Below are 25,247 nucleotides of genomic sequence, written 5' to 3'. Positions count from 1 at the left end.
AGCCTGGTCGGTGAGCCCAGCCTGGCCCGGGCAGTGGCTGACCGGACAGCGGGCTACCCAGGCCAGCTTGGAGGTGCCAGTAGGCCTGGAGCCCAGCAGCCGCCCAGCACGGGGGCTCGCTGTGGACCCATGAGCCCCTGCAGCACCTCTGAACCAGCTCGGGTAGCCTGCTGCCTGGCCAGCTGCCGATCATGTGCGCTGGGCCAGGCTGCACTCGCTGACAGGGCTCAGCCTCCCTGTCAATGAGTCACAGCTGTCTGGGATGGCCCCACCCCCACCCCTGTGCCCTGGCCCCGCCATGTGGGGCTTTGTTAATGTCTGTCCCTTGCCATAGAGTTGTAACCTTAGGAGAAAATAGAATAGTGTACAACAAGCAGCTTGCACTTACACTGCAGACTTCAGGAACTTTGCTTACTTAGCTCTAGTTTTGAGTGCCACACTCGCACATTAAGATGCTAAGCTCTTCAATTGCAACTCTAGGACAGTGGATCTCAGTCTTTTTTAGATTAAAGGTGCCCCTCATTAGACTCAAGGCACCCCTTGGAAAATGCCAGTTCCTAGCTTTTACTTGTTTTTTTAACTATGAAAAAACCCCAGAGCAATTCTTCTGTTACAACGAACTCAGAAAGACCACAATAAGTGAGAAGTTTTTTGATGCTATAGATTCCTATTTGAAATCTCTGGGTTTATCTCATGAATCATGTATAGGTATTTGCACATCTAACAGTGCTAATGCTGGATGGCACCCTTAGAAGGATTGTGCAACAGCTCAGGGTTTAGAATCATTGCCCTAGGAATAAAGCCTAGGGTAAGTCACTGAACATTAACACAGTCTAATTTTTATTTGAAATGACTGAAGTTTCAGAAGACAATCAAATGTATAGAATTGAATGGTTCAGATTGGACTAATGGGATGTTTTTCCCCCTTACATACACTAAGCTTCAAAGCGTTGAATTGAATACATGCGGATTCCATTCCTAGTCCCCAAACTCATCCTCAGATTATGACAAAGTCTAGATGACCTATGAAAGAGGTGAATAGAGGTAAATAGACGGATTCAGGTGAAAATCTGAGAGATCTTTACATAGACATTTAGGGCAGTGCCAAAGGGGTCTATATCTTTACGAAATACAGCGGAGTGGAGAGCCCTGCCATCAAGCTTGAATTTCATTCACCCTCTTAGGAGAGGCCATGGTCACTATGAATACAATTTTAACAGAGAAGTAATTTTAACAAGTCACCAAACAGTCAGATATATTAAAGACAAAAGGGCAGTATCAAGAAGAACCTAAGGAGTTTATCAGAACTGTAGCAAAAACGTGAACTAGACTGCTTTAGAAAAAAGTAGAGGAAAAAGAGTTTAAAAATATAATGTAACCCCAAGCAGGACAATGAAATTTGAAGTTATGGACAGGGAAGCCCAAATTCTGTTACTGTTTGGTCAGTTCAAATGGCAGTTTTCCAGCATATGAATAACATTTTTGTTACGTATGTAGTTTTCAATTCTATTACCTGTGTAATGGGTATATGTAAGCATCTACATAGCTACTGCACATGCTCAGCAGGCTACATGCCATCTGGGCATATAAGCAGTGCCATACACATGTAAACTGGGTGTGCATACCTCACAGAATTCCCCCTGGAAAAAAACATGGCCATGGAGATTTGGAGGAGAATAAGGATTCTCCCATGTTTCAGCCCCAAAAGCTTTTGGCTTGCTGAGTGTTTGTCTGGTGGGCTGTGTGCATTTGAAGTGTGTGCTCTGAAAAGCTGGAAGTGTTGCTAGCTGAGTGATTGCTGGTTCCTGAGTGATTGCTGCCTGTGCCTGATAGAAGCCCCAATGAAGGGACGGCCGCAGTCCAGGCCCAACAAGGTATAAAAGGAGACTCCCTGAACGACCAGGGAGCCAGCAACCAGGGGCTGCAAACAGGGTAAGCAGTATGCAGCTCAATTTGCTGCCCTGACCCCTTTTGAGGGGAGAGCCTTTCAGCTTGGTGTGAGGAAGCAGGAAAGAAGGAACCCCATTGGGGCCAGTGAGCAGTAAACAAGCCAGCTTCCAGGCAAGTTCGCTAGGGAAAGTGTGCTTAGAAGAAGCGCAGTAAGAAAGAGAAGGCAGATCAAGAGATCCCCAGCCCCGCTACCCCCATAACCCTGCCAGTGCCCCTCGATCCCGACATACAGCCCCCTGCCCCCCGTAGCCACACTGCCCACACTGCTCCCACGTGCATATGCATACTTTCTCTGTCTTTCTGTGTCTCTCTTACCTGCAAGCCGCTTGCCGGAGCCTGTGCGCAGAGCATGTTATCCCCTGACAGCCAGTCACCTTGCCCCTCTCCTCCCGGCCCCAAGCAGCCAAGCTGGAAGTACCCATGAAAAGCCAGAGGCAGGGAAAAAACCCGGACATTTGCTCGCATTTTAAAAGCCCACCCAGACAAGATAGGGGGCCAAAAAAAATAAAAATAAAAAACCCAGATGTATGGTAACCCTAACATCACAATGCCAGAGCCACTGCCACTGCCTCTGCTTGCAGATATGCAGCCCTAGCAAGAGAGGGAGGAGCACATTCCATTGGCAGAGGAGGACAGAGGACAGGCCTCACCAAGGTGGGAAGGATCAAGACAACTGCCACCAAGAAGAAGCAATGGGTTGCAGGGGTTGGAGACTCCTTTCTGCAGAGAATGGAGGGAGTCATCTGTTGACCTGACCTGTTGTCTCAGGCAGTGTGCTGCTTGTCCAGAGCCTGGATCCAAGATGGCATGGAGGGATTACTGAGACTCATCTGGCCTTCTGACTACTACCCTATGCTGCTTATCCATGTGGGCACGAATGATACTGCCAGGGGAGACCCTGCATGGATCAAAAGTGACTACAGGACTCTGCGTGCAAAAGTGAAGGGACCCGGGACTCAGGTCATGTTCTCTTTGATTCTTCCAGTCAAGGAAAGAGGCCCGGGCTAGAGTAAGTGCATTCTGCAGATCAATACCTAGCTGTGCAAGTAGTGTTGCCAGCAGGGCTTTGGCTTCTTTGACCATGGGATGTTGTTCCAAGAAGGATTGCTAGCAAGACATGGGATCCACCCAACAAAGAGAGGGAAGAGCCCGCTCAGCTGCTGCCTTTGGATGGGAGGGGGAGAAGGCAGGGGAGGGAGGTCCCTTCTGGGGTTCTCAGCCCAGCAAGTGGGAGTGCAGGTAGACTGGAGCCCCTCACCTCAGAGCTCACCTTACACACACACACAGGCTGTCAAATGAGTAAAAAATTTGATTGTGATTAGTTGCATGATTAAAAAAATTAGTCGCAACTACTTGCAATTTTAATCACACAGCTAAAACTCAAAATGATGCACAGAAAAACTCAATTATGCAGGTACTTTGTATGGTTGGGGGTGAGGGTGGGTTTGGGGGTGGGGATTTGTGAAGGTATGGGGGGCTGTGGGTGTGTGTGGGGGGTTTGGAGCCTGGGGAGGTTGGGGCCCTGCAAGAGAGTCTGAAGCCCAGGGAGCGGGGGAGCCCCACATGCCCTGGCAGGATGCTGGGTACTGTGGGTCAGGAATGAGGGGCAGAAGCAAGGCTGGGGCGGGGGCTGTGGCTTGGGAGTGAGGGGCAGGGCACAGGCATATCACTGCCACCCCACAACCATATTATCCCCCACCCCCACAGGTGACCTCTTCTTTGAAACTGGGAATATGGTAACCCTACAGGAATGCAGCCCAACAGCATGTAGAGCAGCACCCAGCAGGTAAGTCTGTGAGGGGCAGGGGGGCAGATCTAGGCCCCCATGGTGGAGCAGGGACTGGGGCAGGGGCAAATGGGACCCCAGGGCTCAGTCATGGGACAGAGCCACGGGAGGCTCATCCAGGGGCATGTGGTGGGGGGCACTCCCTGCTGCTGCACGCACCCCCAGGGAAGACGTGGGGGGCATGCACTCCTCAGATTTGTGCACAAGGCAAAGGAGGGCTGCCCACTGCAGGCTGGGGCTCTGCACCCTGCTGCATTTGCCCTGTGAGCCACATGATGCCATATTGTGCCTCCCACCACTGGATGGGCAGGGACACATGGACAACTCACAGCTCTGTGGCAAAGGCAGGAGAGTGCAAAGCCCCAGCTCGCAGTGGGCAGCCCACTCTCCCCCATGAGTGTGTGCAGTGGTAGGGAGCTGCCTCCCCACCCCCGGGCCCCCTGGATGAGCCTCCCGTGGCTCCATCCCAAGACTTGCCCTGGCCCCAGGGTCCCATTCATCCCAGCCCCACTCACTCCCTCACCATGGGGGCCTCAATCTGTGCCTCTGACCCTTCCCTCTCCCTTCCCCACCCCTTTCCCTCCACAGATTTATCTGCTGGGTGCTGCTCTACACGCCACCAGGCTGCTTTCCTGGCCATGTGCATGCTGTAGCTGTGCCCTGCATGCCGGGGTGTTCAAATTCAAGTTCCATGCTGGACTATTCAAGTTCCATGCTGGACATTGTTTTTGGCTTGACTATTGATAGAGGGAGCATGAGAGTCCTCTCTCTAATGTGTATAGCCTACCCTCTTTCCTGTACAATAATACTACTACCTACAAGATCCAGCTGCAGAAGCTCATAGACAATTCTAAAGCATCCCCAAAACACCCCTATACTCCAGTGCTCTTCTCCTGGTGCATCATAATGACAGGAGTTGCAAAGAACCAGAATTCTAAATTACAAAAACCCGTAAGTTTCCAGAATAAATATAAGTGACCAAGATCTTCAAAGTCTGAGATGTCAAATGGAGAGGCTGCATGCTATGGGCTCACTGTTTTCACAGAAATACTTTTTACTGTTATAATAAATGTAAAGAGAGCATGAAAATATGACTGAATGAGGGGCCACTAACTAGAAGAGATTGAGAAACACTGCCATAAAATAAAAATAAATAAATAAATACATATTAAATAAGTATAAACATAAAAGTAAATATCAAATAAAAATAAGTGAATAAAGGCAAATATAATGATAGGTCTTCAACTTGTGTAAAATTACACAGCTACATTGACTTTACTATCAGTTCATTCCAGCTGAGACTTGGCTTATAAATTCTATATACTGATACATATTCATATGGAATTGAACATCCCAAAAGCAGGGGTGTTGAATTTGGAAAGGATACATGGGAATATAGTGAAGTATTCTGTAGTAAATGGATGTGTATTATCAAGATTTCCAAGGATTACTCGAATGGCTTCCTGGAAAATTTAAAAAAATGGAGAAATATTAAGAGACTATGCAAATTACCACTACTGAAGATATTAGAATAGACAGCTCAAACTAAGGTTTCCAGGTGAGAAATGTTTTCAGTTACATGAAGTCCAGTAGAGTTCCTAAAGCAATCTACAGTCCAAGAAATGTTCTGATGAGCTCATGCATGTGCAGCTGAAAAGGTAAACCCCACACAACAACAGATTAATTCATCATAGAGCTGATTTAAGATACCACTGTTGAATCAATGCAGGGACATTTAATAAATCTAAAGAACTAAGGTAATGTGATTTTAGATTTCAGACCCCCCTTCACCCCTTTTTAACTAGAAAACCATGTTTAATTCCCCCCCCCCGAAAAAACTTTTGCAAGGTATTTTATATATTTTTCTAAATAGTGAACTAACTAGTCCTTGCTGCTTACAGACAGAAAGTTTTCTTTCTGCTTATTTTATGAACCAAATTAGCACTTTTTTTAAAAGGTAAAAAGGACTACATCGTCTGTCATAAATTTCTGAAAAGAGATGCATTTCATCAGCAGAATTACTAATGCTATTAGTGGGCTCAGAAGCAAACAAGATTAAGCAATGAGAATAGATCCCCCTGTAAGGAAAGGCCTTTCTTCAATTTAAGCAAATTTAAAGGAGGAAGAAATATGCTGTTGTGACCCAGCATGCTCAAAGAACTTAACTTTGGTAAGAAAATGTAAGCTTTGTGGGTGATCTCTTTTACTGGACCAACTGCACAGTTGGAAAGTTTTTGAAAGCCTGTCTAAGCCTATCTCTACCATGCAGTTGGTCCAATAAAAGATCTCACCCACAAAAATCCTTTCCTCTCACATATTTCCTTGACTATCATCTTAAAACATCTTTTCAACATGAAGACAATGTAAGCTGGTTGTGTTCTATTTCTCTAAGAGGAAAACTTATTCAACTTAGTGAAGCTGTGTATTGTGTATGAGTAGAGAAAGCTAAATATGCATTTGGTTGCTTGTTTTAATACATTTTTCTCTAAGGGCTGGTTTCAAATACTAAGTAAGAATACATTGTTTTAAAAAAGCTGTGGACCAATATTGCTAGTCATAGGCTCCTGGACAAGTGCTGGTTTGACTGGCTTTTGGACACCTGCAAGGCAAAAATGGCTGCTACACACTAGCCTAGTCCCAGAGTGAAAGCATGGAAAATGTTCACTTCAAACCTAATAAGGGTAAGAGGCCCAAGCCAGAGTGGGTGCCTTCAAAAAGGTCAAGATGGAAAAGTACCTCCATAGCCTCAGCATTTTATATGTATTAGGCAGATTTAAAGCAGATTTTGAACTGTATTTAAAGCAAATTTTGAACTTCAAGATTGCCAGGCTAGCATTTGTATTTGGACTGAGCACTTTAAAGTGAAAGATTTGTTTCAACTACTTAACCCCTAGAACACTTTTTCTTTTAGGGATATTGGTATTTCGTTTGTTAGAATACCATTTGCCCCATAATGAATAGGATATCAAAATGAGCACAAGCATTCTGCTTCATAACCTACCTCTAGTTCCAAGGAAGTATTTTCACCAGTGCCCATGCCATCACTGCTATGAAACCAAAAACATAATTATACGATGAAAAACATGGCATTTCAAGCACTGTACTTATTATTACATATAGGACATTATCACTGTACATGGAGAGCATGCAGCAGAATCAGATGAATTCTTATGAAGGTCAAGAATCCAACAGCCACTGTAGTTCTTGATACGTTGTCCACACAACTTCTTCTCTGGGGGCTAAATCTTATTTCATAGTATGCCCCTAAGTAGCATTTATGTAGTCACATTAACTTCATTTTTTGGCACTTATGTACAGCTTGCATGCTTTTTCCATCTATGGAGAAATAACATTTCCCAACATGGATACCTGCCAGAAGTAGAACAACAGAGGATAACCTTCTCACCAATAAGCCCAATAACCTATGGTGAGAGCTTGTGATTAGGGGGCACATCTACGTGTGTAATTAATGTGGTCAAATAAGCCCCAAAGCTTATTGCTCCAGAGTTTTTTGCTCTCAGGTGCACTGTTTGAATATGCACCCAAGAAGAAAAAACTACAGAGCAAATTACTCCAGAGTTTATTCGTTCACACCACATGGAGCTTGGTTGGAGCAGTCCAGGCTGGCAGAAGACCCAAGAGATCAAACTGCCAGCCAAAGGCTGGGCTCCATGTGCTGCAGGGGGGCTGGCTGGGGTTCGGGGTGCCTCAGTGGAGGGCTAGCCAGAGGGCAGGCAAACCCAAGGCTGCTCCTCTGTCACAGTGTCCTGTGGAGCCCCCATCCTGAAGCACACTGTGCCCCAGCCAGGCACAGATTGCAGTGTGCCTCAGCAGGAGGGTCTGCAGCACATGGAGACAGGGGACCAGCCCTGGGCTGACTGCTCCCCTATCTCCATGTACTGTGGAGCAGCTGGCTGGGGTGCAGGGTGCCTCAGCATGGGGACTGCCTGCCCACTAGCCCTGCACTGAGGCACCCTGTGTCCCAGCCAGCCTGGGTAGCATCTACACATGCACTGCTGAACACAAAAAAAATCCTCCACAGCAGGGTAGAACTTGTATTTAACAAGACTACCCGCTGCAGTTTATTAGTTTTATGAACCCTAATAGGGCTTCACATGTAGATGCCAAGACATTTACTGTGCAGCTAATTGATCAACTGAGTAGTAAACCTTTTGTGTAGATGCATCCACAGAGCAGGGGACTGAGGTGCAGGGCCCTACTTATCTAGAGGTGGTTTTAACCTATACCTCCTGCTTCCCAAAGGGCTCTGTACCATTCCTCTGAATTTTAAGTTGTTTCTCATGAAACACTCCCAGGGCTAGATCTAGAAACTGCCCATGCATCTCACAAAAGTCCTGGAGCCCCTTGAAGTCATCCATGAAGATCAGTGTAGTAAAAGGACTCATGGCCTGCCCTGGGGAGAATGAAGTCACAACACAGATCTGCTACCCTTCCTCGCTACCCTTTTGTTGCCTCTCCCCTGGCTGAGGCCAAATCTGGATCATCTGAGATGATATAATTTGCCTTTCTGGTAAATGAGAAGGTAGTCAAATGCAGGCTTTTTGGAAGGAAGTTTCACACTCCAGGTGGGCTATCAATAGGGTCACAGCTAGAAGGGATACAAAATGCTGAAGTTGGGGACATACAGTGAAATGAGTCACCAGTCTGTCTCTCACTTCTCAAGGATTCTGACTCTATGACTGGGTCAATACTGGGCTTGAGACAAACCACTACAGGTTCCCCAGGTAAGTGTACAGAGGTCTTGTATTTAGATGTTGCCCATTTTCCAGTGACAAGTTAAAAAAATAAGATATTTCCTCCAACTCTGCTTCTCAGAAGGGTTGAACTATTTTAGCTGGATGTTTCCCATTAAAGTCTGTACAAGGCACAACATAGAAGTTTTACACTTAAAAGCACTTAAATTTTGGCAAAGTCATACACATCTGAAAATATCTTAGACTAGAAAATGTTAGGCCATCTGATCTAAAGGCATACCTACCACCACCCACACCACCAACAATAAATAATACCTGCAGACATGCTCAGGTTTTGTGGGACAAAAGAAAAATATTTCAAAAAGTTCAAATTCCTTTCTCCAGCCACTGTTCAGCATATCCAGACTAACTTGCCCAGAAAATGACTAATGCAGTTTGGGTTCCTTGAAAAGGTTGGTATTTATGGACTCTCACAAAAGGCTTGATTTAGACCTTGCAGCACAATACCCACTTAATGTAGTTCCATGCAGTTGTAGGCTAGGGCAGGAATATTGTTAACTCCTAAAATTAAGAATCTACTCACCTGATATTGCCATATCGGATTTTAAATTTATATACACTTTTGCCTGCATGAAGAAACCTTGTTTCAGGCCAGGGGCAGGTAAAAGGTTTTAAAGACATAGTCTTCAGAACACCAACCTAAATAACAAGAAAATTAATATTGAAATATTAAAGCCTGCACCCATAATCATATCTGTCATAGCAGGCAAAAAGAAACATTACATATCACTTGGACAGTAGCAATTCTCAACCAAAGTGATGCAGAACACAGGAGTGCCATGAGAACCTGCTAAGGGTGTCCCTCAATTTTATCACTGTTAGATGCACAACTGCCTACATACGATTCAAGAAATAAACCCAGAGATTTCAAATAGGAATCCATAGTATCAAAAAGATTCTGACTTGTAGTCTGAGTTCTTTGCAAGAAGAAGAGCTGCACTATTAATTTTTTTAAGTCAAAGAACTAAGATCTGGTAGCTGGCATTTTCCAAGGGGTGCCTTGAATCTAAAAAGATGGAGAACTATTGCTTTAGAGGAAACTGTCAGATCTGTATCCTGACATGCCTTTACCTTAACCTCATAATTCTGCTTATTCTTTGAAATTTAAAGCCGAGGAAACAAATGCCAGCAAAAGGTAGCATCACCTGAACATATAAAAAGAAAACTGAACAAAAAGGAACAATGGAGTGCCACTACAGCACTGTCATATATGTATTTTGGTTTTTTTACAGGAATCTGAATTTCTTGTCAGGACCTACCATTTAATATTAGTTTGAGTCAAATATCAGTTATGCACTCACTGATTCTTGCCTGAAACATTAAAAGAACTGATTAGTACATGAAAATTAAGTTTGATACTATTCTGGGTTTCAATTTCTGTGGTTTTAAGTGCTACCGTATCAAATTGGCTAAATACTTGACCCGTTATTCTGATCCTTGTTGGCCAAGATATGTTCTGGCAGTGACTTTGAGAGCTCAATTTACAATTACCAACTGTGACAGGTCTCATGGCCACAGGGGCAACCATGACACCCCCTAGTGGCCCTGGAGCTCCTGTCCAGCTCATACTCTAATGCCACTTTCCCTAGATTGCTTGCCTTGCTCTTAATATTAAAGGTTGATTAAGGGAGACTGCCAACAGGCCTCAGAGTGAAACTTACTTCTAATAATTTCACACTGGGTCTCTCAATCCAGCCCTCAGGCCTGATAGGTTCCTCTCAGCCTGACTAGACCCCTGTTCAGGGGTTAACATAAAACAAAAGCCACTTGCCTGCAAACAGTCTTTCTCTGCCTAGGGAACTTGCCTCTGTTCCCAGGCCTGCTATGTTGTTTAGCTAAATCCAGGTCCCTTCAGGAGCCCTACAGCCAGGAGCTCCTCACTTTGTGACTGTTGGGGAGAGACTCCCTGACCAGTGCAGGCTCTGGGCTTATATAGGTCCAGCCTGAGCCCTCTTGGGGTCAGGTGAGTCCCTCATTAGATCCTCCTTGCCACCTGCAAGCAGCCTCTCAGGCTGCTTGCTCTCGTAAAGGAGCGGGCACATCTCAGTGCCCCACTACACCAATACATTAAAAAATTGCCAACACTTGATACTGTTTATTGGTGCAGAGGCTAACATTTTTTGAGTCGTAATCTCAGAAAGTCATCTGGACATCTGAGCATAAAGTATTGATAGCTAGTCATCAAGAACCATGATGCAAAGCATCACAATTTGACAGAATCCAGTTTGATTTCAACATACAAGATCAAGTTTGCTGCCTAATCTGGACTCATTATTATTTGCGATGAAGAAGGGGTAAGAGAAGGACAATCTTTGATAATGAAAAACTCTGGTAAGTCACTTGTTTGGGGGGGGTTGTTTTGTTTTTATTTTTTGTTTTTTCAATTCTGATAGTCAATGAATAATCCTCAAAGCTACATTTTTACTTACTGGGTCTTTACTGACTGACCTTCTGGGGAATCAAATCAAATATGAACTACATGACATTTTCCCCAGCCCTTGGATCCTTTCTGTGGCTCTCCAATCCTGCAACCCCACTGCTGTGTTTTGTCCCACTGTGGGCACTTCAGCACCCTAGAGAGTCAAGAGGAGAAGTGCCATGCCTAGAGGGGCAGGTGGGCAGGACAGCGCAGTGCAGCCTCAGGGGCAGCGGGAAGAGCAGCTGTCCACAGTCTGCAATGTGGAACATGGATGAGCACACAAAAGAACCATGCAAGGTGCCCAGAGCCACTGTAGCTGCCCAGGGCAAAGCCAGCCCTGGCCCTCCCACCTGAAAGGCTCCTCCCGGTTTGGCCCAGCCAGTGGAGGGAGTGGCATATCCCAAGGTCACACTCACAGGGCACCCTCCACCATGGGAGGAGTCTGGATGCGGGGCGGCTGCAATTGGGGGGGTGGAGGCGAGGGCGGGAGAGGAGAGTTTCCTTTGCAGAGCATGTGAGACCACTTGGCTATGACTCCAGTCGGCCCTCCACTCTTCCCTGCCCGAAGCATGGTTGAAACTGAGACTCAGATCATCATCTGCTAGAGTCACGGACACGAGATCACCTTCACCATGTGCAGTTGGTGCCGCTGCTCCAACAGCCATACAAGGGCGTTTGACCGACTTCTGTCTTCCTTCTCCAGATGTAGCTATCTACCTGCACCTATCCTGAGCCAGGTTTTCACTAGGCCTTGGACCCCCTGTTCTGCTTGATGTTCATTTTGAAAAATTCTTGGCCCCCAAATCCTCTGTAACACCATGACATTCTCATTTCAGGCTATTGCCATGTTAAAAAATCACTCAGTGATTCTTGATGTCAGAAGTATTTTTTCCTCTGGATTTTTTTTACCCTGTTTATTCCATAGAATCATAGATAAGTAAGGCTGAAAGGGACCTTAAGAGGTCATCTAGTCCAAACCCCTGCCTGAGGCAAGATATTCCCTATCCAAACCATTCTATACAAATCCACTGTCTAACCTATTAGCAAATCTACACAATCAACCCTGACACAATACAGGACATAACACGCTAGCCTGCCATGGGTAAAGCAGGGAGAACAGCAGCCAATATCCTGCTTCTGTAAAACATTGTTAATATATGTTCAAAAGATCCTGGGTAGAGGGCCATGGCCCCACTACAGAGTAAGGCAAAAATCCCCAAGGTCATACCAATCTGACTCTGGGGTAAAATTCCTTCCTGACCCTAAATTTGTACTGAGTCCTTTGTGCTATTAAGGTAGTAGAAACAGACCTTCAGATAGCTGTAGATTTCATAGATTTCATAGACATCAGGGCTGGAAGGGACCTAGGAAGATCATCGAGTCCAGCCCCCCGCCCAAAGGGCAGGAAGTCAGCTGGGGTCATAGGATCCCAGCAAGATAAGCATCCAGTTTCATCTTGAAGGTGTTCAATGAAGGCGCTTGAACCACCTCCGGTGGCAGGCTGTTCCAGACCTTGGGGGCTCGGACAGTAAAGAAGTTCTTCCTTATGTCCAGCCTGAAACGATCTTGAAGTAGTTTGTGACCATTCGACCTCGTCATCCCTTGGGGCGCTCTGGTGAACAAACATGGATTGTTCCATGATACCTGCCAAGGCCAGCTTTATTAGCACTTCTATACAGGCAACCCCACTTAACGCTGTTTCACTTAGCACATGTTCACTATAGCTCTCATTTTAAATTGATACCCAATTCTACTTAGCGCTCAGCAAGTTTTGTTATAACACTGGCAGGCATTGTACAGCTGGCACTGAAACTGACAGTAATCCTGGCAGCCCTGATTCTGGTGATTTTGGTGGCTTTCAAAAGTGATTTTGGTGGCTTTAGAGTGATTTTGGTGGCTTTAGAAAGTGGAAAGTGAAAAGTGAGAGTTGGTTTCACTTAACGCTCAGTTTTTCAGGAACCAATTAAGAGCGCTAAGCAGGGGTTGCCTGTACAAAAATATCACGGCTTCTAACCTACAACCTTGTTATATCTCGTTTTAACCAATAGTTTTCTGCTCATGACTATTTAAATAATAGTAAAAAAAAGGGAGCTCTTTGTATAGTGAGTAGGGCTTCCTTCTAGAAAAGAATAAAGTGGATGGTCTCTGCTGTTACCAGACTGATGCTTGAATGCAGGGTGCACCTGATCCAGCTGGCCCTGGGACCAAGCCATTGCAGCAGGAGTTAATGTGGAACCTGACACCCATTTTTATGTGAAGCAGTGATTCAAAAACTGAAATTCAGGCCCTTCTTGCACCTTACACTGTGAACTGCACAAATGTTGATGAGTGTTAGTGCTACCTCAGTTTTGGAGCAGTCACACTGCAGGCCAGCAGGGGCCTGGAAGACTGAAAGATAAGAATCCATCCCCCCATTCTGGGTTCCCCCCCTGCTTCCCCCACTCCCCCCAGCCCTGGCTTTCCCCTTGTCCCTTGGGGTGCGCCCCACTGCCTCCTGCCTTACTTCCTTGAGACTGGCTTCATTTTCTGTCCTAGGGGAGCAGGCAGGGAAGGGTTAACCTGCCTGCCCAGCTCCACTGTTGCCAAGTTCCTGTTTTTCTGGCCCAGAGAGCAGCAGTGCTGGCCAAGCAGGCAGGTTAGCCCTTCCCTGCCTACTCCCCTAGGACAGACAACGTGGGGACCCAAAAGTAAGGAGGGAGTAGGGTAGAGGGAAGTGAAGGGATCACGGGTGCTGGGGAGGATGGGAGGGGGAGCAGGTGTAGTCTAGGTGGCTGCCCCTTAATGCAACACAATCTGGGTAGCATGGATCAGAAATAATAATAGAATCATAGAAAAGTAGGGTTGGAAGGGACCTCAGAAGGGCATCTAGTCAAAGCAGGACTGACCCCTAGGGCACTCCACTTGATACCACCTGCCTACTAGAGATCAAGTCATTGACTACTACCCTCTGAGCCTGGTGATCCAGCCAGTTTTCTGTCCACCTTACAGGTCATTCATCCAACCCATACTTCCTTAGCTTGCCTAGCAACTTCCCTGGGAGCAAGCCCCCCCAGCTGCTACTCTGCCACTCTGCACTCCTTTCCTGCCTGGGTGCAAAAGCTCCTGCAGGGAAGGTGCAGGCTTCATGGGGAGCTGGGAAGGGAGGGTGAGGTTCTCCACCTCCATTCTGATGCCTCTCCCTTAGGCAGTGCGTAGGGCATTTGCTGTACTTGCCCACCTACCCCTATTACACTACTGTTGGTACAGTGTAGAAAACACATTGACGATGGGAGGAAAATGCTTGGGCATAAATAAAAATGAATTTAAATGAGAGATTGATTTGGAACCTCATTGCTTTTGAAGTTTCACAACTCATTTATTTGCTTCCTTTTTTCTGGTAAGGAGAAGGTGCTACTTAAAGGTAGCATTGGGGAATAGCAGCTGGGGAAGGAAATAAACTGTTTTGGAACTGTTGCCTCTCTCCCTGTTTCAGCACATGGAGGTTTTCTTAGCTTTTGGAACATAATGTAGATTGAGTTAGACAATTATGATTAATACAATGTGTCATTCTAGTGGACCCAACAAAGCTGTAAAAGAAACTATTGAACTCCAAGCCAAAGTACTGTCTATTCAAATTACTGTTGACTCAAATGTAAGTCTGAAGTTGTTTTTTAGGAGGAAATCTGTTAACTGTAGTATGGTACTTTAGCAGTTAAACAAAAGCGTAGATCTTCAGAGAAGTCTTTGATTTTTTTTTTAGCCTGATAAATCAGTTGCTCATACCGTTGTTGGAATTTGTTTTGTTTTGTTTTGTTGCCTAAACTATACCTAATCTCTCAACGGCAGAAACTACTTGGCCTGTAGAATAAAATGTTGATATTTATGCCATGAATGGGATTGTAGAATTTTACATCTCAAATGTGTTTTGTCATCTGTAGGTTGTTTTTTTTTTAATGAATCTAACATGGGAGTTTTCATTGGAATCTGTGGAGATTCTCTTAACCTTTTAAATTTTTGTTGAAGGTGTGAAGCAAAAGCATGTCACAGCTACTCTAGTGGTTAGAGCAGTCCTTCTCAAACTAGGGTGTCATAAGAACCTCTTAAGGGTGCCATGCAATATTAGCACTGTTAGATAACTTCTACCCTTTCATCCTCCTGTAGCAGACTCCTTTAGCTGCCTGGGGACAGAGTTGTCAACTGGTTGAAAATGTTACAGCAGCCCTTAACCAGTGGAATATTAATGAAATTAAATAGAATAATGATGTGTTCCTTTCAGCAGTTTTACTTGGAAGAGAACTTTGGAGGCTTTGGCAAGAGAGTGAGGGGAAAGCTAACACTCACAGAACTGAAAGAGTTAATGAATTTTAACAGGTAGTCAACAGGCTTAAGCTGACATATGAACTATTTTCATAAGTCCTTTGAAATGTGTCTTAGCCTCTTTATGTACACAGGACTGGTTAGGGATAGAAATGTCTTGGTTTCAAAGGTTAGACTGTGACCTGTTTCTATGGCAAAGATCACATTTGGCAGCAAATTTCATGACTCTGGAATTGTAGGAGGAGCCATGGATGAAGCCTCCAGGGGTAGCTTGGACTAGGGGTTGGCAAGGTTTTTGTGTTGACTGCCAAAAACACCCGCAGCCTTGACTTGTAAGATGTTGGGGTGCCAGGGGCAGATGGCGGGGGAGCCACAAGGCACCCAATCCTTAGGGCAGTGCAGCCCCAGCACCTTTCCTGCTCTCTGCCCCAAGGTATGCATGCCAAGCAAAATGCCTTTGCGTGCCACACTGGCACCTGTGCTGGGGGTTGCATAGCTTAGACTATAACTTGCCCCGTTTGCCCAGTGGCCATGTACAGCCCCTTTGTAAGGATACAAGATACTGAGCTGCTCGTGCCTGGCATATTCTTTAGAGGCCTCCTCTAGACTGGGGCCAATTGATCTGTCACTGGGGACTGCAGGGTTTCCTATACTTTCTGCTGGAGCAGATAGTGCTGGCTACTGCTAAAGATGGGCTGTCAGACTAGATGGACCCTACTTAGTCCCCGGGTCTTGTGGCCCCACTGGTCCATATACCTCTCTGTCTCTGAAAGATGCAGCGGTGGGTGGGGTGCCCAGCAGCAGGTTAGGAAAGCACTTACTCCCCAGCCTCTGAGAGTGGCACAAACAGGACTCCCTCATGAAAAGCTGCTGGAAGTTCAGCAGGGGAAAGGCTGCTTTCCTCTGTTCTGCAGTTCACCTGGTAGCTCCCTTGCCAGTGGCTTGCTGGAGAGTGCCATGAGGAACTGAAGCAAGGATGGGGCAGAAACTCATGGGGAGGATGGTGAGCCTTGCTAGAGGATTTGTAGGCACATCTGATTGCTCACACTGTGTATTATCACCTTCAAAGGGACTGGAAATGCCCATAGACCTTAGAAACATGGCCTTACTTTTTTCTTTCTCATGCCACCTGAACGCTGCCACCTGGAATGAGGCTTCCTGCTAGCATCCACAAAGAACAGTATCACTGGCCATAAACCCTGGCCCATGGGCTGCCCTCGAACCTGTTCTGTTACCACACACAAAGCTCAGAGGAGGTCTTTACCTGCTCCTCACTGGCCATGCAGTGCCCAGCATGGACTTGTTCATTTGATCTTGCCAACGGCCCCCAGCATCTCGCAGGAGGTATCTGTCATGCCACAGGATTGAACCTGTGATGCCATGTGGCAGCTTGCAAGGTGGTGAGGGTGCAGTGAGTTAGGGAAAGGAGGTGTTTTTCCTCTGCACATGGCACTGGTGATGCTGACCCCGGGAGCACTGTGGGATAAGCAGGCAGGCAGAGTAAGTGAACTCATGGCCCCTTGTCTAAGGTCTGCTAATTTGCGCAGGGGTGGCCATCGCAGAGGACAGTCCGGTTTTCTGCTACTCTGCCCTTTATTGGTATGAAACCCAAAGCCTTTATGTCCTCTAGTTTTCTCTAGAGGACATAAAGGCGTCCAGTTTCGTATCAATAGAGGACAACTGGCCTGTCCTCTGTGATGGCCCCCCTGGCGGAGCCACTTGTCATTTAGTCAGTGGTAAGCCAGGCAGCAGCCCCAGGCAATTAAAGCAGCCTCAGAGCAGTGAGCCAGCTTAATTTCATGAAGGTCCCGCACTCCTGGCCCTAAAACTCACCTGCCCTTGCCCCACCACAGCCTGGCAATCGCCGTCCACCCTCGTGTCCCTCAGGAGTGGGGCTGTGCCCCCCTCCCCCACCCAGTCACTGTCCCGTTGAGGCTGCGCCCTCCCCCCCTCACACCTCTCGCCTCAGGCCCGGCTCCCCGCCACGCTGTCTTTGTGGTGGAAAGAGAGCACCGCACAGCTAGCATGGCTAGTCACTTCATTGGTTTTGAGCAGTGAGCCAGAGAAAAGTAAAGATGGTGCCTGAGGAGGCTCACAAAGCTACAGCATTCAAAGAAACAGTACCACGACCTGGGCATGACGGCAAACTGCACCCAGCTGGAGGGCCTGGTGGCAACGTGGCAGGGCTACTTGTGGCAGGGTAGCTCCTATAAAACACCGCGAGGTTGAAACCTCCAGAGTAAGGTGAGTATAGGGCACCTCAAAACCCTAGCCCCCCACTGCCTTGTGGGTACTCCTGGGTTGGAGAAAGGCAGGACATCACCCTGACAGAAATGTGCCCTCACTGAGGCTTGGGGCAGTATCTCTTGCTCTCTGGCAGAAGCGACAACCATCGAGGCACTAAACGTCTGAACTTGGTCCGGCCTTTGTATTCTGTCTCAATGGTCTATGGCGGGGCGGCAGGTCTCAGGCAGCCTCCTCCCCTCCATACTCTTGTCTAAGCGAACGCATCGAAGGTCTTGGTGTGATGGTCTCAGGTCTCTCTACAAGCAGATTCATCAGGCACCTGACTGCACTTCTGACATGTATACCTGATCCAGAGGATGGATGGCTGCCTACTACCTCCTACAACAGCTAACAAACAACACATCGCATCCCTCCAGCCTACCCTAAAAATACTACATTTAATATATGAACATGATAATACAAAAGAACGTAAACATTAGGTAGCCTGACTGAAAGTTTCAGGCAATCAACTACATACTCCTGAGTTACATGTAAATATTCAACTCTCTCTGGCAACTCACTAACTGGAGCAGTAGTGCTCAGGCCCCTGGGGGCTGGATGAGTGGCCTAGGGCTCACTTATGGGGTTGGTCTGTGTGCTGGATCTGGCTGCAGCATGCCCTCATGCACACAACCACAGTATCCAGTCTGTGGTGCTCCCCAGGAGACCTGACATTTGGTGTCAGGCAAGTGGTGGTGGCATTAATTGCGCCCAGAGCGCTGGCAATTAACACTGCCACCTCTTCCCCAGCACTAAATTTCTGGACCCATAGGAAACCCCATGGACTGGACGACATGGCTCTATAGGCCTGATCTAGGCCGCAGGCCACAGGGTTGAGCAGCACTGAACTAAACAATTTATCAAACGTACCACAGTTTTTCGTACTGGCTTAGGATAATGTGGTGTGACTAACGTGGTATTGCTTTGCACCACAGAAGCAGATGATGGAAATAAATCATTAGTGTCTGGCATCTCAGTCCCTCTCAATAAATCATCACAATCAAACCTTTATACTGGAGGAGGCCAAACTGAGAGAACTGGACATCCAGTCACAGCTTTCTCAGACTCTTGTACATATTGTGGTTGTAACTGGTCTATATGTTGTTGCCATGAAGTCAGAGAGTTGCACCATGAATGAAAGAGGTCCCATGAGTCTAGTGAGTTACTTAGGTACCCATTTTACTCTACCAGTGTAATTATGAGCACCAAACAAATCCTCTACTTGGAATGAACGTGGGCAAAATACATACTGTTGATCAATTTGTCTACTTTGGGGTCTAAGCTTATGTAAGACTACATGAGGACATAAATCAGGCTTGTCCAACATACGGCCCGTGGGCCTCCATGCAGCCCACCAAGCCGTTTTCTCTGACCCGCAGTGCTGCGACAGGAAACAAAAGTAAACACGGTTTACTTTCATTCCCACCCCTTGTACCTCTCCCGGCCCCTCAGCAGCTTCCCAATGGCTGCTGAAGGGCTGGGGAACGGACAAGGTTCCCACACGCACGTTCCTGAAGCTGGCTTCCCACAAGCTACTGGGGACGGGAGGAGCCCGTTGCTTCCCTTCCCCTGCTGCCACAGCTGGGCTCATCCTGTCCTGAGTGGCACATGGCTACTCCTCTTCCCACACACACCACGTTGGCAACATCAAGCTGACGCGGTGTGTGTAGGAACCTTGTCCCTTCCCCAGCCCTTGAGCAGCCATCAGGAAGCAACAGAAAATGCAGCTAAGCCCCTGCCGCTCCGCCCGGGCTTGTCCCATCCCGAGCGGCACATGGCTCCGCCACCGCTCCTGTTGGCCGGTGCAGACCCAGGCGGGCTCCTCCCATCCCCAGCAGCTTGTGGGAAGCCGGCTTCAGCCGCATGCTGCTCCAGATGGGATGGACCCAGCCGGGTCAGCACCCGCCAGGAAAAGCAGCATGCAGCTGGAGCTGGCTTCCCACAAGCAACTGGGGACGGGAGAAGCCCGCCCGGGTCGGCACTGGTCAGCAAAAGCAGCGGCGGAGCCATAGGCACACGGCTCCGCTGCCACTTCTGCTGGCTGGTGCTAACCCGGCCGGGCTCCTCCCATCCCCAGTAGCACGTGGGAAGCCAGCTTCAGCTGCATGCTGCTCCAGATGGGACAGACCTGCCTGAGTCAGCACCAGCCAGTAGAAGCCACGGCGGAGCCGTGTGCCGCTCGGGACTGACCAGTGCAGGTCGGGGGAAAGTGCAGCTGAGTCCCTGCTGCTCTGGCTGGGCTCATCCTGAGGTTCATTTCATGTTTGTAAAATGCTTGGAGAGCCCCACATAGATGCACTGCATAGAAGTGCAAATTATAGTTTGACTTATTTGGTTGGCACCTTGGGCTGAGATTTTCAAAGCTGAGTCAAAAGGCCAACTTCCATTAAAATGAATGGGATTTAGAGGGCTCCAAATCTTTTATGACAACTTTGTAACATGCCTATCTACCCCTTTTTGCAAATCTCACCCATAGTTTGGAAGTTCAGCCAAAGAACGTAAGAGCTTCTGAACATAAGAGCATAAAAAGTGCCATGCTTGGTCAGCCCCATGGTCCATCTAGCTCAGTATCCTGTCCCAAACAGTGGCAGAGGTAGATGCTATAGAGGGAGAGTTTTGAACTGGTTATTTCATTGTCACTTCCTGCAACTTCATTGGTGTCAAAGGTCACGTGACATCACTTCCTGATGTGATACCACTTCCTGTGAGGTCTTTGAATATGGCTCGCTGGCCCACTGGGTGATAAAAAGTTCATGATCCGGCCCTACATTCAAAAAGGTTGGACACCCCTGACATAAATGGTCAACACAAGTATATAATGTGTTTTTCAAGAAAAGAGTAGCAGGTGACTCCAGTGTACTGCCATATGGGATATGATATGAGAAACAGGTAAAAATTGTCCAATTTGTGTTGAAGACTTACAGTAGACTAATTGGCTTCTAAAGCATGCTTGAATGTTTGTACGAAATATTCAGCTAGTCCATTTGTAGCAGGATGATATGGAGCAGAACATATGTATTGATTCCATTGGGAACTAGGAACTTCCAAAATTCCTCTGAACAGAACTGAGGTCTATCATCACTCACCAGGTGCAATGGCAAGCCAAAGCAACTACATAAGGTACAAAGCTGCTCAATAGTTTGTGTATCTGTAAAAGAGAACATCTGAAAACTTCTGGCCATTTAGAATGCGCGTTAGCTACTACTTATAACATATGCCCCACAATGGCCCTACATAATCCACCACAAGGGTGGTTAGGTTTGATATTAGGAAAGAAATCTCTCACTAGGAGGGTGGTGAAGTACTGGAACAAGTGACCTAAAGAGGTAATGGAATCTCCAACCTTGGAGGTTTTTAAGGCCCAGTTTGACAAAGCCCGGGCTGGGATGATCTAGTTGGGGATGGTCCTGTTTGAGCAGGGGCTTGGACTAAATCACTTCCCGAGGTCCCTTCCAATCCTAATTTTCTGTGATTATATGAGTACGTGCCTATAATGTGTGAGGCTAGGACCAAGGGTGCAGGCTTCAGGCTCTCTTACTTTGAACTAGAAAACAAAATGGTTACTCTCCTCTCATGTACCTTCCTCTGTTGTACTTCCACTGCATATACCTTTGGTTAGTATCAGTTTACTACTTTCAGTTCTCTTCCCAACTTTTCTGACGTGATTACAGAAGAAGCTGTTCATCTAATTAGGTGTGTGTATGATTTCTCTTTATTGCCTATGCAGTAATATTGTACACAACTATTTTCTTATTGATCAGATTCATTTAAGCTGTAGCTCCACCCACCAACTCAAATGAAAATCCAAAATGTTCTATCCTAGGGCCCCACAGTGATGGGAAAAGAGCACCACACAAAGCTACCACTGCCCTGCTCAGATTCTTATATCGGCCCCCATGAAACCTAGCTCTTCCTGCCCCCACTCAAGTCCCCATGGCCAGAAAATCTCACCTGTGACTCCTATTTTGAGATCTGAAATTTTGGATGAGGTGCAGCAAATTTTCTAGGGAAAATAATAACTTAGATATCTAAGTGTCAAGATTCCTATACATAGAGAAAGACTGCAGCTCTGTTTCAGTTATTCCAATGGTTTATTACCATCCCTGCTAAAAAATTGTGCCTTTCCACCATTTTTATATGTATTTTTCTGACAGATTTGAGAGATACTTTCTGTCAAGAACCTTCCCTCTTTCCTTGGACTTCTGGAATCCAATCAGTCTCTTTTTACTTCTCTTTAATTAATGGAATAGGCTGAGCTTCTTCAGCCTTTCATAGAACCATTACAGAATCATAGAAACCTAGGGTTGGAAGGAACCTCAGGAGGATATCTAGTCCAACCTCCTGCTCAAAGCAGGACCATTGCCAACTAGATCTTCCCAGCCAAGACTGTGTTTAGCTGGGTCTTAAAAACCTTCAAGGATGAAGAGTCCACAACCTCTCTGGGTAACCTGTTCCAGTGCTTTACTACTCTCCTAGTGAGAAAGTTTTTCCTAATATCTAACCTAAACTTCCCTTCCTGCAACTCAAGACCATTGCTCCTTGTTCTGTCATCTGCCACCACTGAGAACAGTATAGCCCCATCATCTTTCAAACCAGTTGAAGGCTGCTATTAAATCCACCCTCAGCCTTCTCTTCTATAGACTACATAAGCCCAGTTCCCTAAGCCTCTCCTAATAAGTCATTTTCCCCAGATCCCTCACCATTTTTGTTGTCCTCCAATTTGTCCACATTCTTTCTGCAGTGGGGGTCCCAAAAGTGAACACAGTATTCCAAATGCAGCCTCACCAGTGCTGAATTAGAGAGACATAATCATTTCCTTTGATTTGCTGGCAACACACCTACCAATGCAGCCCGGTCTGCTGTTAGCCTTCTTGGCAACAAGGGCACACTGCTGGCTCATATTCAGCTTATTGTCTACTGTAACCCACAGCTCCTTTTCTGCAGAGCTGCTGCCCCCCCAGTCAGCCCCCAGCCTGTACTGGTGCATGGGATTGTTCTGTCCTAAGTGCAGGACTTTGCACTTGTCCTTATTGAACCTCATGAGATTTCTTTTGGTCCACTCCTCCTATTTGTCTAGGTCTCTCTGAATCCTAGCTCTACCCTTCAAGATATCTACAACTCCCCCCCGCTTGGGGTCATCTGCAGACTTGCTGAGAGTGCACTCTATGCCATCTTCTGTGCTGTTGATGAAGATATTGAACAAAACCAGCCCCAGGACTGACCTTTGGGCACTCCACTTGATACTGACTACCAGCTAGACATCAGGCCATTGATTACTACCCTCTGAGCCTGGTGATCCAGCCAGTTTTCTATCCACCTTACAGTCCACTCATCCAACCCAAACTTCCTTAGCCTGTGAGAATGTTGTGAGAGACGGTATCAAAAGCCTTACTAAAGCCAAGGTATATCACATCCACTGGTCTCCCCACATCCACAGAGCCAGTCATTTCATCATAGAAGACAATCAGGTTAGTCAGGCATTACTTGCCCTTGGTGAATCCATGCTGACTGCTCCTAATCACCTTCTTCTCCTCCAAGTGCTTAGAAATGGATTCCTTGAGGACCTGCTCCATGATCTGAGAGTTTGTTCCTGCACTCTCAGTGAGGCTTCTTTAAAGAACAGTCAGCTCTCCTGGACTCCTCTCCCCCTCAGACTGGCTTCCCAGGGCATCCTGCCCATGAGTTCCTTCAGAGAGTCAAAGTCTGCTTTTATGAAGCCCAGAGTCCTTACTCTGCTGCTCTCCATCCTTCCTTTCCTCAGGATCCTGAACTCAAACATCTTGTGGTTGCTGCTGCCCAAGTTAACATCCACTACTACATTCCCCACCAATTCTTCCCTGTTGGTGAGCAGCAGGTCAAGAAGAGCACAGCCCCTAGTTGGCCACAGCAGCATTTGCACCAGGAAGTTGTCCCCAACACTCTCCAATAAACTTCCTGGACTGCCTGTGCACTGCTTTATTGCCCTCCTAGCAGATGTTAGGGTGATTGAAGTCCCCCATGAGAACCAGGGCCAATGATCAGCAAACTTCCTCTAGCTGTTTGAAGAATGCCTCATCCACTACATCATCCTGGTCTGGTGGTCTATAGCAGACCCCCATCACAACATCACCCTTGTTACTCTCTCCTCTGACCCTAACCCAGAGACTTTTGACAGGCTTATCTCCAGTTTCTTACTGAAGCTCTGAGCAATCATGACTCTTACACAAAGTGAAATTTCTCCTCCATTTCCCCCCTGCCTGTCCTTCCTGAACAGTCTGTACCCATCCATGACAGTGCTCCAGTCATGTGAGCTATCCCACCAAGTCTGTTATTCCAATCACATCATAGCTGTGTAACTGTGCAAGGACTTCCAATTCTTCTGCTTGTTTCCCAGGCTCTGTGCATTCATGTACAGGCATCTAAAGTAACTAGTCAATTGCCTTGATTTCTGGGGAAAAATGAGAACACCTCCCCTGTTGCCCCCTCTTGCTTGCTTTTCCTCCAGGTCACCCACTTCCCCATTTACCTCAGGATTTTGGTTTCCTTCCTCTGTGAACCTAGTTTAAAGCCCTCTTCACTAGGTTAGCGACCCTGTCTGCGAAGATGCTCTTCCCGTTTTTCATCATGTAGATCTCATCTCTTCCTAGCAATCCTTCTTGGAACATTATTCTGCAGTCAAAGAATCCAAAGCCCACAGGCAACACCACCTGTGCAGCCATGCATTTCAGTCTGTGGCAAGCTGTCTCATCCTAAGTCATTCTTATCACTTCCTTCTGAACACTTTCCAAGTTTCCAACATCTTTTTAGGAGTAATAGACACCAGCATGAAGTCTAGTCATGCTGTCTCTAATGCTCTTTATTACCCTTACTACATTTCCCTGCTGATGTATCTCACTCCCCTCCCCCACCCCAAATTTTGAAAGCTTGCTTTAAACCAGCGGTGTCCAGCCTTTTTGAATGTAGGGCCGGATCATGAACTTTTTATCACCCAGCGGGCTGGCGAGTCATGTTCAAAGACCTCACAGGAAGTGGTATCACAGCAGGAAGTGATGTCACGTGACCTTTGACACCAATGAAGTTGCAGGAAGTGACAATGAAATAACCAGTTCAAAACTCTCCCTCTATAGCATCTACCTCTGCCACTGTTTGGGACAGGATACTGAGCTAGATGGACCATGGGGCTGACCAAGCATGGCACTTTTTATGCTCTTATGTTCAGAAGCTCTTACGTTCTTTGGCTGAACTTCCAAACTATGGGTGAGATTTGCAAAAAGGGGTAGATAGGCATGTTACAAAGTTGTCATAAAAGATTTGGAGCCCTCTAAATCCCATTCATTTTAATGGAAGTTGGCCTTTTGACTCAGCTTTGAAAATCTCAGCCCAAGGTGCCAACCAAATAAGGCAAAATATATTTTGCATTTCTATGCAGTGCATCTATGTGGGGCTCTCCAAGCATTTTACAAACATGAAATGAACCTCAGGATGAGCCCAGCCAGAGCAGCAGGGACTCAGCTGCACTTTCCCCCTACCTGCACTGGTCAGTCCCGAGCGGCACACGGCTCCGCCGTGGCTTCTACTGGCTGGTGCTGACTCAGGCAGGTCTGTCCCATCTGGAGCAGCATGCAGCTGAAGCTGGCTTCCCACGTGCTACTGGGGATGGGAGGAGCCCGGCCGGGTTAGCACCAGCCAGCAGAAGTGGCAGCGGAGCCGTGTGCCACTCCGGACTGACGGGGCCGGGCGGGGGGAAAAAGCACGG

At 46.9% G+C, this 25,247-nt stretch overlaps 2 protein-coding genes across 2 annotated transcripts in view; one reads left to right on the top strand and one right to left on the bottom strand.

The window, feature by feature from the left end:
- Positions 1 to 9,132, bottom strand: part of MAJIN (membrane anchored junction protein) — a 33,264-nt gene extending 24,132 nt beyond the window's left edge. The window contains exons 1-3 of the mRNA XM_014525508.2: positions 9,035 to 9,132; positions 6,738 to 6,780; positions 5,124 to 5,199 (exon numbers count right to left, since the gene is read on the bottom strand). Coding sequence (XP_014380994.2) covers positions 5,124 to 5,199; positions 6,738 to 6,780; positions 9,035 to 9,132 — 217 coding nt within the window. The remainder of the gene's footprint in view (positions 1 to 5,123; positions 5,200 to 6,737; positions 6,781 to 9,034) is intronic.
- LOC102384892 (septin-11) overlaps positions 1 to 25,247 on the top strand; it is a 161,403-nt gene that overhangs the window by 131,292 nt on the left and 4,864 nt on the right. The window lies entirely within an intron of this gene.

The sequence above is a fragment of the Alligator sinensis genome, unplaced genomic scaffold, assembly GCF_000455745.1.
Source record: "Alligator sinensis unplaced genomic scaffold, ASM45574v1 scaffold208_1, whole genome shotgun sequence".
NCBI classification, from domain to species: Eukaryota; Metazoa; Chordata; order Crocodylia; family Alligatoridae; genus Alligator; species Alligator sinensis.
Note: the sequence above shows the minus strand (reverse complement) of the source record. Positions and strands in the feature narration are given on the sequence as shown.